General features: G+C 33.6%; 1 protein-coding gene across 1 annotated transcript in view; it reads right to left on the bottom strand.

Annotated features, from left to right (window-relative positions):
- Positions 1 to 10,575: 10,575 nt before the first annotated feature.
- LOC124358737 (cuticle protein 8-like) overlaps positions 10,576 to 14,892 on the bottom strand; it is a 45,441-nt gene continuing 41,124 nt past the window's right edge. The window contains exons 3-5 of the mRNA XM_046811036.1: positions 13,603 to 13,795; positions 12,031 to 12,201; positions 10,576 to 10,741 (exon numbers count right to left, since the gene is read on the bottom strand). Coding sequence (XP_046666992.1) covers positions 10,629 to 10,741; positions 12,031 to 12,201; positions 13,603 to 13,795 — 477 coding nt within the window. The 3' untranslated portion in view covers positions 10,576 to 10,628. The remainder of the gene's footprint in view (positions 10,742 to 12,030; positions 12,202 to 13,602; positions 13,796 to 14,892) is intronic.

Raw genomic sequence — 14,892 nt, 5'->3', positions numbered from 1 at the left:
TTTTAACTTGAATAGTAAGTGATTTAACTAACAATTTAGAGATATTGCACTAACAGCACTAACATAAAGTACAAATCAGTGCTACCTAAATTCTGCTGAATAAATAATACATTTTTTGCAGAAATTTGAGAGCCAAGCCTAGATGGCAGTGGTGTCTTTCTGACTGTCTGCATTGCTGTTAAATAGTAGTGTTCAAAAGGTTTATCTTTTGATACGATGATGAACGATGTTAACGTGGAGTTTAAGGATAAGATAATGAATAATAATAATGAGGGTAACCTTGGAGATTCTGTCTTTGTATATCTCATATGGACTCATTTGTTATTATAAGTACGTAGTGATGTTGAGTATATGTAAGTTATAGAAATTATAATCACAAATACACTTATTGTAGTCATACAATATAATGATACATTTATTAAAAGTACAATATAAGTTTTCCATATTATATGGCTCTGAACTTCGGATTGACTGATAACAATAACTACGTACCTTCGTCAAGCAGTTCAAACTGTAGTCATACACTACTATAGTTTCTACTTTTAATAAGTCATCTTCTGGTTTCGGTGTCAATAAATATTAAAAGCATGGATTATCCATCTAGAGTCGTCGTAGTTTAAAATTCACGACTAACACTGGGTGATTCCAGTTCCCAGTGCATCGACGTTATCAGTTTGGTCGGTCGGTTGGCAAGACGCTGTTGCGATGGAGTTATGTGTTGAAAAAAATAGGAGTTATAGACTTACACATCGACATGTGTTTTGCATGAAGCTTCGTAATGTGCATTGGTGTAACGTATAACCAGGATGGGAACGAAAATATCAGAAAAAATAAATTTGTAAACAAACTGAACAAAATCAAATGAGATCTTAACATGTACATTTTTATTCGTGGAGCAAAAATTTATTCAGTGGAACGCTAATATTAAAAGTCGGAAACAAGTTTTGATTTATCGCACTCTTACGTTGTTGCATCCTCTCTAGCTCATTGGAAAAAAAGTTAATGCATCATGTGACAAGATTTTTTTTTTTTTTTTTTTTTTTTATAAAAAGGAGAGACCGATCCCCTTTTAAGCCTTATTCTGTCCGTCCTCATGGGCCACTGGCCTGTGCGAGGATCTTATCAAACAGAATAAGGGGGAGAGTCGATACAGTACAAGGTTGATGGTACTGATAAAAAGTGCAACGGTCACAGACAGGATTTGAACCTGCGCTATCTCTAACTCAGACCCAAAGTCCAACGACTTAGACCGCTCGGCCATCGACACTCCCAAGATATCTCGAGAAAGATTTTTGCATGAAACTTCATTACCAAATAGACAAGAACAATTTGTTTGATGGAGCATGTCTAGTCATGGAATTTGGCTTAATGTTATTGATCACTCAGAAGACGGACATAATTTCTCTTTCGTCTGCTGGGGAAATGAAAAATATTATTTTCTGTATGTTTGTGTGTCTGTGTATCTGTCTGCAGGGTATCTCCAGAATGAAATGACGTATAGATTTGAAATTTTGCATGCAACGTCAGTAAAGCCTGTTACGTGGCGCACTCCTATTTTGTAATAAGCATGTCACGATTCAAGCGATTTTGAACCTATTATAGTTTAAATTTAAGTGGTAGATGGTTTATCTCAACACCATAATGTCTTTGTTGTCCTGCAATTAGCCGTCTGTGAGCAGTGACATGGCCTCGAGCTATAGTTTAACTGATCCAGTTAGTCCTGCACTAGTGAGCATGAGACCTAACACCTTCTGAGCTGTGGCAGATTATAGTGACTATAAATCTTAAAATGGAATCCGTCCTAGCCCCGGCATTAAATTCAACAGAAAAGAGAATGCATCTCAGCCATGACCCGATGAATTCCTCCATATATTGTAATCAGAATAAATCTGCACAGGGCACTTTTTGGTGTTTAGTTTATATATAGTCAGGCATTGATGATTGTCATCACAGACTTCTCGTCCCCAAATGCAAATCAACATTCTTTGGGGCATGTACTTAATTTAATGTAAATGATGCCGTATTTTTACAAACAATATTTGAAAATTAATCCATTTTATTTTATTTATTTCGTTATAGAAACATTTTTATAGAACTTGATATTAGTATAATATTTTAATATCAATTTTATATCGTTTGTACCATCACTCGCCATCACACTTCAGTTCTTTATTCCCAGGCGCCAGACATATTATACAAATATAAAGCAAACAATAGTTTAGTTTTAATCTGAATATTTTACATCTTTGTTTATGACATCACTCGACGTTATACTGCAGTATCACGTGTTATTATCATCATCATAATTGTTCGGAATTTTATCAATTGATTATATTTTTTCTTCTTCGTTTCATTATAGATTTACTCTTTTCGTGTCAATTGGTTTATTATTGACTAAAATAAATTATTTATCACGGAGAATCACAAGTTTTGTCACTACTTGTTCAAATTTCGTATATTTAATACTTTAGTCCTAATCTGTCCTGTAATATACTGTAAATTGTCATATTGAAGTGCTTATAAAATAAAACAAGTATGACGTAGGATAAAGACAGGGTGATATAAGATAATGCCAGGAAATGTTAGTAGTACGCTTGACACATACTTAATATGTTATGTTTCCTCATTAGTACGTGTTTGTCTACATTAACTTGTTTGATAACTAAATATTACGTCAGGTGAAGAAGAGACTAAACTTCAGTTCTCAAAACATACAGTTTCTGTTTTGAGTAACACCTTACGATGGTTACTTATTGTCATATTGTTTTTATATCCTTACACTCATCGCTGTCAATGGCGAATTTAATATTGACTTTTGTATGACAAATTTATCATAATCATTTATTCTTATAGTGATTTCGAACAGCTATAAACTTGTACGCTATTGATTATGGACAATTTACGTGTGACGCTATTATATTTCTGAGGAAGACGTGTCAGAATGCTCGGAACCCTCAAATGACAGGAACAACAATGGGAAAGTTACTGGCGTGGTTGAGAGATGGGTCAATAGAGAGCGCAGTGTGGGCGACCCGTGACGTCAGAAGCACCTCGCCTTGCCACTTCCTTTTTTGGGAAAATACCGATGGGAGTGAAGGAAACATTCCGCCCTTACAATAAGTACTCTTATTAATACTTATTACAATGTTGAGTTCATTAACAAACAGTAATAATTTAATAAAAATAAAGTTTTTGCAATACTAAATATTAAATGAGTATTGCGAACACACAAGTATGATTGATCAGAGTCCATCGTTAACAATTCAATGAAATAAAGTGAAAAATTCTAATTATTGCGATTTTGAACTCAAAATACAAAATAAAACACAGAGAAATAAACGAATGTGACAAATTGAAAAAAATGTATGTCAATGTAAATAATATATCGTAACTTTGCACAAATATTTGATAATAGATAAAAAATTAACTTCTTTGTTGAATTAAAAAAATATAACTTAACTGTAATATTAATGACCACAACAACAGAAACGATGCGCCTGATTGACGTATTTGACAAGTTTGCTTCTTTAAGAATAAAATTAGGTAAACAGAATTTATTTATTGCTTATTGCTCAAGATACATATAAATTGGGAAAGATATAATAACAATGTCCATTATCAAGGTTAACCTTAAAAGAATTAGATATAACGAAAAGTAATATAGACTTTACTCTCTCCGTACTATGTTAACAGACCATTGCAGGACCAAATACGTTGAAAGTGTCAGGGGTTAACAATGGTAATGAATATGTATATTAAGGTATTTTATTATTTGTAATCGTGTACTATAGCAGTGTGATAATTTAATATCGTTTACTATAGTTAGTGAAGAACATTATTATAACATTGTGTACTATTTATAGTATAGTGTGAATGTTGAGTTTAGCTCCAGACCACCTTCCTCTTAGTGCAGCTTCTGGTCTGACTTGCTACAGGTTTACCACTGGAATCTGGGGTCATGTTCGCATGAATAGATCGAAAAAAAGGCAAGTAGCAGGACAGGGGACGTTACTCCCACTTCTACTATAATTAGTACGTTATTGTCATATAGCATGACTTGTTACAGGTTTGACCACTGGAACCTGGGGTCATGTTCGCATGAATAGATCGAAAAAAAGGCAAGTAGCAGGACAGGGGACGTTACTCCCACTTCTACTATAATTAGTACGTTATTGTCATATAGCATGACTTGTTACAGGTTTGACCACTGGAATCTGGGGTCATGTTCGCATGAATAGATCGAAAAAAAGGCAAGTAGCAGGAAAGGGGACGTTACTCCCCACTTCTACTATAATTAGTACGTTATTGTCATATAGCATCTGTTATACAGCTAGTGAGGTATTAGTATTAGTTATCATGTACTATAGCTATTGCAGAATGGTAACATAGCCAATGAAGTACATCAAGTGACATAGAGTACTGTAGTATATTGCTATGTTCTCATTTCACTACCATTTCCTCCATACAAGTTGTTGTAAACAGTTAAGATGTAAAATATTGAATGGATTGATTCTGACTGTTGAATTTATAATGGTTGCAATCAATAATAAAACAAAATTTATCGACAAAAGTGTTACAATTAGTGAAATATTATCAGTTTAGTTGTGTAAATCTGTAGTAGAAATTGGAAGATAGCTGTCCATGTTTGAACCAATTTAACCAGATTAAATTTCCAAACAGGATCAATTTGCAAAGTGAAGCTAAATAGTTGGTTTACTTTTTAGATTCAATAAATAAAAATTGTGTTGATAACAATAAAAAATGTAGACACTAAGAACGAAAAAAAGGGAAGCAGGTTGTTATGCCTAAATTAAATAATCGAGGCTTTGTTTATTGAAAATTTTGAAAAAAGTTTTGAAATACCTATCATATGTTTTATAGGTCGGAGGGATTTATTAAAACACGTTATTGGGTATAGTGGCACGTGCTGGGGAACAGTGTAACTGTTATAAGGATGAAGGGAAGGTGTTTGTTTTGTTGAGAGTAGCGGATAATTAAGGTGTATCCTTATTATTACTACCTAGCAACAAGGCTATATCTCACTCAGCACCCTCTTTCATCACACTCAACCTTTGTTCATAATTCCCTTAAAACCGTGCTTAGGAAAGTCAGTGTCTCAGGCTTGCAATTGATAATTGTTGCTTTATAATACACCCGGGCTGGGCTGAGACTACCACCTCATCGCGTCACCTCGCTTTCTAAATTCAGTATTTTGGATACATTGAAAATAAGATGAGGCAATGAAAACCTCAAATCATTGCCAAGGATGTTCAGTTTATTTGAAACTGTTCAATGTGCTAGTCTGTAGAATTTAACATGTTTGGAATAAAAATGTAGCTGTTACTGAGATAGCAAGATGTCTCTGTACTTGACATTCACACATAATAATAAGAAAGTATTCTTAAGAAAAGTAAAATCGAAATTATATATTGCTGAAAAATATTTACAATAAACATACATAAATATGCAATTAGGATTTAGCGCTGGGAGTGAGTTCCAAACTACATAGGGTTTGGAAACGTTTTAGATAAGTTGGCCGTATATTCTATTGAAAAAGAGCCAAATGGCTCGTAACTTCCATTAAGAGTCCACAGGGGAACTATCTTCACATCGTGACGTAGACAACCCCCACAGCGTGGACACCCTAAATTATTTTATACTTTAGACAAACTGAAGCATTTTAGGTTTACACATTAAAAGATATTTGGGATTCAGGAAGAAGATTTCTTTAATTTCATATCCTCGCAATGTATTTGATAATCTATTTAAATATTACTCGGTAAATACGCTCTGATACTACGTTTATTCTTTCATCTCTCAGTGTTTTTCCAACATACATAAAAATAAACTAAACAACCCCGTTGTTTTAAAATGGTAAATTTTTTTTATAAATTACGTTTGTATAGACCGATACTCACATCACTAATATTCTCCAAGCAATAAAACATATTTTTATAGCAAACTCTGTTATACTGAAACATAAAAACAATGTTCTGATTCCTTCTCAATTTGTGCTTAGGCCTAATTTTAGTATTTCATCGGTTACAGCTTTTATCCTGAAGAAAAAACCTTCCCTTAACTCCAGATCACACCCTAGGACTATTCTGTGACCTCATTAAGGCGACCATCATATGATTCTTAATAAATTAAATGGATATGGAATTTATGAAATTCTGTTTAGTTTCTATCTTATTAGCAGAGTTTATTTGGTTAAAAATAAAAATAATGAAAACACATACCTTCCAAAATCTGCAGCTGTAAAAACCAGATTACCGAGTATGTCGTATATATTTGTAAAGGTATAACTACTCGTATTTACATTCGTTCATACGCTTAAAAAATTAAAAAGGATTTTGTCCTCATGATATAAGCTCAATCTTCTTCACTCGTTTTCTACACTCCTTTACTGATGCACCGTGGTTAATGGTGTAATAGTCTACTTGGGTATTGATTTCAGTAGTTTTAAAGTTATTGTTTACGTTTTTGTGTTCAATTAAAGCGAGATCTACACATCTCACCCTGTTATGTGTAACTTGAAATTTTAAAATTAGATAATGCGCGTGTCTTCTCTTATTTTTATACTTCGTTTTTATGTCTTTTATTTACAGTTTGTGGCTTCAATGCCTGTTGGATGAAGTTAAGTATATTAAAAAAAAAAAAAAAAAAACAATTGTATACGTTATCATTTTTATATTTTGAAAGATAATTTTATATCTTTTAGTTGTAATAAATAACATATATACACATTGGTCAACATTACATATAATGTTTTGGTACGTTAATTTTTGTTTATTTATATGCTATTTTGGGATGAATTATTTACGAACACTTTTATATTTATATTTTTATAGGCGTAGATTAGATATAAGGAGCACCTATTGATTCAAATTACGTTGTTGAAATAAGCTCTGATTACTTAATTTAAACTATGGATTTACTTGTATTTCCTTTAAGGTACACAGTAAGTATGAGAAGTAGTGACTTGCCCACGCTCTTAACCTTTGAATGAATGCTGAGAGACACCTTTACATGGGTTTATAAAGGCTAAAATTTAGTTTTGGTGCATGGAAACATTTTATTTTAGGTATTGTTAAACTACTAATTAGAACAAAAACAATATTTCGACAGGAGTTTCTAGAATTATTCTAACCTTACAAAGTGGAACTAACATAAAGACATTTTCAGTCATATGAATATAAAGAGCAACTTTTAATGATTTTTATAAATACTTTAGGGCAGGATTTAAAAAGAAGCCATTTTGTATAAATAACTGAATTAAATATCAGGTTTAAAATTAGTTTCATTTTATAATTTACAATAAGTCTAGAAATACTAGAACACAACAGAGATATTCTTAACAATGTTTGAGTAAGTCATTCCACTATAAAATCACATTATTTAGTTAATTTTCCTTTATTTAACTATAATAGTTTGTGATTTATACAAGTCAACATGAAAATCACTACTTTTTATGATTTTTTCTTTGAAGATTCCTTTTAATAAGGTATCGCAAATTTATACGAGTACGTAAAGAATTTTGTAAAACCCATCCACCATGCACTATTTAAAGAAAGTTAAAACTTCTCTTTAAAAACCACGATGTTAGGTCGAACATACGTTTCCTTAATTAATTATTTATAGCTGCATAGTGCAATGGTGGAAGTGAAAGATGTAGAATACAGGCATGCAACAGAGCCCCTGCGATCACATAATACGTTTATTGGCCTTTAATGTATTGGTGTTGCTGCAATAGAAATTCAGGCGCACTGCGTTGGTGCTACTTGACTGAGTGTTTCGAATCATTATCACTCCAGGGGCTGCAAAAACTACATTTCTGACTGTTTGTCTGTCTGCACATCTCAAGAACAGGCTGATTTATAGATTATAAATTTTATTTGAAGCTTCATCTTTATGAAGGGAACACTGAGTCCGATGCTGGTGAATGCAATTCCATAGGATTTGGCTGAGCGTAAGCGAACATTTTTACACTGATTGGTCTTATGGTTAACCACGATGGCAACGAGAAAAACAAATAAATTTATAAACAAACAGTATGTAATGATATAATATTTTAACATGTGGAGTGACTCTCATGTAGCATAACTAACCCAACACATAGCCTACAACATTATCATTTGGCGTGTACATTTTGTTGTTGTTTAAACACTGATATGAAACAAAAAAAAAATTAAGGTTGCCTGTAAAGTCGGTTTTACGGGCGAAGATTTTACGTGACAACGTCTTTTTCTCGGTAGAATATTTATTGATATGAATATTATTAAATTGCACAATAGGAACAAGGAATTGAATAAAAATAAGAATTGCACAAATTTTAACTATAGAAATATATTTTGTTTACTAAAACATTGTACATAATTTGAAATTAATTAAAATTTGTTATTGTAAATGGTAAAGTTGAATAAAACATTTACTAAAATTGGAATTTGAAATTCTTGCTAAACACAGTTAAATTCTAACTCCGCGCGTGGTGATTGGTCGGTTTAGTTCGTTTGTTTGGTCGCACTGTTATGACAGGTTAGAGGTTATAATTTGTTATTTTAAATGTTTGACTAGCAATACGCGCTGTTTCTTCTCAATCGACTGAATTACGATTGATTGCAGAGTGATTTAAACTAATAATTTACTTAACACTATCAACATTTGTCAATAGTATGACATAACCTATAAACTCAGTTTCTCAACTTTTGTGTCAATCTAACAATTAATCAATCAATCATAGTTTACGATAATGAAATATCAGTGTACAATTATTTACCTTTATTGTTGTAGTTGTTGTAAATGACGAATCTAAGCACTCCACATTTTCACGAATAAACATAGTTATCTGCTTTATCCCGTGCGGCGGACCCACAGTCATCTGCTTTATCCCGTGCGGATCCCGTGCGGCGGACCCACTGGACGGGCATCGTAACGTTACCGGGCGTTACACTTTTTCATGAGTGACTCCGAGCCGCAACCTAATTTAAGACGTTGTCACGTCAATAAGAGAAAACGTATCATTTGACAAGATATCTAATGAAGTATTTTGTGTGTAGACTTTAAATTTGCCATTTGCCCTCTTGTCTGCCGGTTGGTTGCAATAATTCCTTTTCAGTTTGATTGTCTGCCTTCATGCTAAGTGAAACCAGCAACGCAACATGTTCTGTAGCATACTGCTACCTTGTTTATTACACACAGTTAAATTAGAATCCTGTAATTGGTATACCAACCCGTAAAGATAGTTATTAATAAATAAAACAACGCCACATTTAAGAGAAATGCCGCATTAGTACACGACTTGAAAATGTCTAATTTCAGAAAGCTGGACTGAAATCATAAGCGAGATTGGGCACAATACAGACTACTACACAACACCTTTCCTGAACGTTTGAATAGAAGGGAGGGCAACATTGATTGCTGACCAATATGATCTAATTTTTTACCATTTATATGTGTAGAGTGCTACACAACACCTTTCTTGAACGTTTCATTGGAAGGAAGGACAAAATTGATTGCCCAGCAATATGATGTAATGTTTCGCCGTTTATATGAGTAGAGTGCTACACAACACCTTTCCTGAACGTTTCATTGGAAGGAAGGACAACATTGATTGCCCAGCAATATGATGTAATGTTTCGCCGTTTATATGAGTAGAGTGCTACACAACACCTTTCCTGAACGTTTGATTGGAAGGAAGGGCAACACTGATTGCTGACCAATATGATTTGATTATATTTAACAAATTCAGATAATATACAAAAGCTAAAACAATAAATGATGCAAAATTGATAGTAATGAATATTACTAACGGTTTATGTATTGTCAAACCATGCTACAACGCCTTATCAATTTATATTCAAAGCACTTTCTAGAAGTCTAGTTTGTTATGTAGCGTATATGTTGTAGCAAAATTCTCTACACATATATTATGTTACTGTTCCTTGTAACCACTGGTCTATCCGTTTCCATTCACCGTCTGTCTGTATCTTTGTATTTTTTATTTTTAAATCATGTTTTAAAAATTAATTAACCAATTTAAACAAAACTATTATAACTCTACTTATAAAAAGTAGTTGTTATATACGTGTAAACGATAACTGCTCAGAAAAAAAACTCAAACAAGTTTAAACTTGGTACAAACATTGATCTTTTAATTATGATGAACGGCAAACTTTGTTAGCCAGTTATGTCACTTTGTTGCTATATGGCCGGCCGTCCAAACTTAAAAATAATTCAGAACTGCTTTGGGGCTACAAAGTTTTTGTCGTACAGATGTAGTTGGTATCCTGTGATATTTTTTTCACATGATGCACCTACATCTTCCGACTGAGCCGGAAGGACTCTACGTATCCAGATATAATTTCAACGATATTTTTTTAACATTTCCATCTCATTTTATATTGTTTAGAATTTAAATTAATATTTTTATTACCTTTTTCTCCAGGCACCTCAACCTCCCTGAGGGTATACTGCATTCCTGAGAGGGTGATATACAGCCTTGCTGATCCATCAGTGATCCGTACGTGCAGTGTGAGATAAAGCTGTTTTTGATTTTGGTGAAAAATAAAAACAACATTAAAACTAAGAAATTTAATTTACAAAAAGTTACAATATAATACAGAAGGCAGTTACAGCCTGTAGGCCGAGTAGCGGGGCCGAGAGGTCTGAGGGGGTGAGAGAGGGCCGGCGTACCCGCCCCCCTGGAACCCGGTTTGAAATCCTTGCTGAGGGGGCTGTGGCCCTGAAATAAATGAACACAATTACTTAAATATTATAGTTATAACTTATACTATTAAACATATACTGTGCGTTATAACTAAATTACAAACTATTCATTTGAATAATTTGAATAAAGAGTTTTGATTGAAGGAAGGGAAATTTAAAATTTTCTAATCTAAACCAATGAAAAGTCTTTTGATATATAATGGAAGAATTTATTGCAATAAAAAAAATATTTTTAGCTAGAACCACTATTATATCAATCGACGAAGTCTCGTTAATCCATTCCAAGTGTTTAAACAACGGGTAATAAAAATGTCTGTTGCTAGCAACAAAATATCTTTTTACATTATTTTACTTTGCAACTAAAGTAATTTTATAGAAATTACTTGCTGCAATCTCCCTTATAGCAGAACGTCAACAATAATTATAACAATAATTAAATACTGACTCAATATGGCTTGCAAAAATACAAAGCGGGATTGTGGACACAATAACTAACGTAATTTCTATGCTATTCAGACCAAACTTGTTAAAACAGTATTACACATGCATTTGACGGAACTTTTTTATCAACAAAGTATTCAAATTTACAATTAATTTTAAGTGTTCCAATCTATTTAAAAATGTATAGCAAAATTAAAGCTGTATTTAAAATAACTTGTGGGTTAATCACAGTACTTATTAATCTTAAAATATATTGTGCTTTTAAAACTAGATAACAAAAAAATACTATCATACAAATGAGCTGCCATATTTCTTACAGTATATGATTTTCAGAAAATAATTTATGTAACAGTTCAAGCAATTCATATTGGAATTGTTATTCACAATAATCTAGCCTACGAACGTACAATTATAAGTATTCCTGACAGTAAGGGGTTATATTACAAGGAAGGAGGATTCCACACCACGTGTCGGGTAACAGGTTCGCTTAGGTTGCATGCAAAATTTCAAAGCTATAGCTCATTCCATTAGGCAACAGGTGTCACTTTCCCATGTGAAAATGAAACATGTTTGTACTTTATTTGTTTGTAAATTTATTTTTGGTTGTATATTTCTCATTGCCATTATGATTCCCTATGAGACCAATGCAAAAATGTTCGCAGACGTTCAGCAAACACCCATGGAGTGGGATATATCATTATCGTACTTATATAGAAATGAAGCTTCATGGAAAATGGCTTGTCTGTTAGTTCGTTCGTTCTCGATATATTGTGGAGACAGACTACTTTTCGAGCCCGTAAAGTGATAGGCTTCACTAACGCTCAGCCAATTAATTAATTATGTGTTCATGGATAGTATAATTACTTGTGACTGGTTGCGAGGGGCGGTAGGACTGAGCGCCCAGTGCGTGGTAGTTGTGGGGCGGCGACCCCTGGTCCTGAAGTGGGGGCGGCACCACTCGTCTGAGGTTGATGGCAGGCTCCGGGTACCGTTGGTTAGAGCTGTACAACTGTTGGTTGCTTAGGAGGGAAGTGGCTGAAACACTTATAACCATCAAAGGAAAGGAAAAGGAAACTTTGAGTGAGGGAAGGTATGTAGAACAAAAAACAAAAATCCACCCAAAAAGTAACTCTCGGTCCGGACTTAGAGTCCAAATCATAAAACTGTAAAAACTTTTTTGCTTGGTTTTTATGGGGTCGAACGGGGAGCCCAATGGGTTCTCTGTAAGACCATCCACTTTTTGGAAAAGGTCTGACACGATTTAAAACTGTACAACCCTTTTTCAGATGGCTGATCACAACTAGAGCAAAGGATATGAAAATCTCACATTGGCTTTCTCCTGAAAGTACTGAAATTATTTATCGTGGTGAGTGGAATAATGAGATTTTTACAGAAAATGGAACAGTAACTAATTTGAGAAATTAGGGATGTTCAAAGAAGGAATTGACCAAGTTGATTATATTCCTTATTTGATCAATACATAACACTGTTAAAACTTAAAGTATACGAAGGAATATAAAGCGTTGGACCCGAGAAAGTAAACTTTTAGCTCTTCGTCCTAGAATCCCGTGAATAAGAGCACGTTTTGCCGAAGCATCGGGACTCTATCAGGTAGATTTGGGCTCTTAGGCAGGGAATCCAATGAAAATAAGTGATGGCTTAATTGATTATCAAGGTAACTAATGAGTCGATAAGGAACACATACTCAGGGAAACATCTGACATGTCTGATAATCTCTAAAACGGAATCGGAAACAAATAGTTTTAATCTTGAGCAGCTCATTATGAGGGAGTTAGAAGAATCTATTAAAGTGAAATAATTGACATGAGAGCCGTTAGGGAGGGAAAGGCCGGAACTGTTCAAGTGATGCCTGTCAATGCTGTTTGAACTTTCTAGTAACTGGCATTAATCAAGGAACCAATGCAGGAACTAAATCAGTTCCTTTACTTCCTGTGGGGACACTGTAACATTTGTCAGGACTAAGATTTAAACGTTGTTGTAGTAGACAATTCTCTTTGATTTCAATTCCGTTATATTCTTTTCAATTCTTTTGTTCTAATTCTTTTACAGAACGAGGAATGTTCCAGCCAACATAAGTTTACATTATGTTTTGTTAGAAAAAAATGCCTTTTCGAAGAAGACTTTGTAAGTAATTCACTTTTAAGTACTTACATATATTATCTTAGAGGCACCATTTTCTATCATTATGAGACAATATCAAGCTAATCAAGATAGCGTTCAAATGACAAATGCGTATTCAGAGTAAAATAAATTTTTGATTGGGACATTTATTTTTTTTTCTGGACCAAATTAAAGAATCTGAGACGAAAATTTACAGATACTGGTGAATAACAAAGGTATAGGTGGTAAGTTTAAAAGGGACTATTTATAATCTACTGGAATAAACACTAGCTCACCACGTAATGTATAAGTTACCTGGGTAGGAAGTCTTGACGACTGCAACAAAGCCCCTAGACCCGTCCACCTCGTAGCTGACTGTGCGGACCTTACCGGAGGGCTCAAGCAGACTGTACCGACCCTTGACAAACTGGCCGATCCTCTGTTCCCACTGGTCGTTCACAACCCCCGACCTCTGGTCGTCCACAGAGTATCGATACTCGTACACCACCTGACACAAGTCGATACAAAGAGGTTTCAGCTGGACTTTAGTCAACTACAGATATTTTGAAAAATAATGTTCAGGGTAATATTGCCACTCTAAATTGAAACATTGTAGGGCGTTGATACCAGTGAACCTTATGAAATTGGGATAGTTTATTGTACTGTGGTATCGTTCAAGGCCGTTAAATGGGTTGCATACACGGTCATAATACAAAACAAAATCAAAATTTCAATCCATTATTTCAAAGCTTATTCCTTAAATTTTTAATATGCGACTACCGAAAAATTTCAATAACCATTAAAAACAAAAAAAGCCAGTGACATTTTATCTAAACGTTAACGTTATTCAATAGATGTTAACTGTAGAATTGTGTTCTCTCCGACTTAATATCCATATACCAACGAGTTTAACATTTTAATGAAGAATTGCGTAAAGTCCTTTATTTAAAATTTATTATAGACAAGTCTGCATCATCACGTTATTTAGATCCGCATGGTACGTTATGTCTAATTTATGTAACTTATTTGATAACAACATAAATAATATTTTTGATAAAATATTGGCAAAAAAAGAAAGATACGTATAGTATGTTGAAATTTTAAACAATACATTAAAAACACTGTAATGTTCTAAATTGATAATATCCGAAACAGTTCTATTACTAACAAAATATTCTACTCAGATATAGAAATTAAGTAACTTTGGCAAAAAAAGAAAAATTCTAAAACTCTTCCATGGATTCATCCACTTGGTGTTACTTCAAGAGAGCGCAATGTCAAATTCTTATGATCTGGTTTATTTCTCCATAATTCTGAAATATAGATTAAAAATTATCCTGACTTTCTCAAAACACGAAAAAAGTAGATAGACTCACTCAGCTTTGTTTAGTTTGCTCTGTGATAAAAATGATCCTTCGATTTTAAGTATAAGAAAGATCAGTCTATTACTTAAGTAGTTGTGCATATCGAGAACGTTGAAGTCTAATAGCTTTAAATAACTGACTACAGCCCATGCGACATACCGAGTAAAGTTCAGCGTATACCGGGTAAGGATGTAATGAATATGATTTACTCGCTTCTTCCTATCACTTTAGCTATAACACT

The sequence above is a fragment of the Homalodisca vitripennis genome, chromosome 3 (assembly GCF_021130785.1).
Source record: "Homalodisca vitripennis isolate AUS2020 chromosome 3, UT_GWSS_2.1, whole genome shotgun sequence".
Lineage (NCBI taxonomy): Eukaryota > Metazoa > Arthropoda > Insecta > Hemiptera > Cicadellidae > Homalodisca > Homalodisca vitripennis.
Note: the sequence above shows the minus strand (reverse complement) of the source record. Positions and strands in the feature narration are given on the sequence as shown.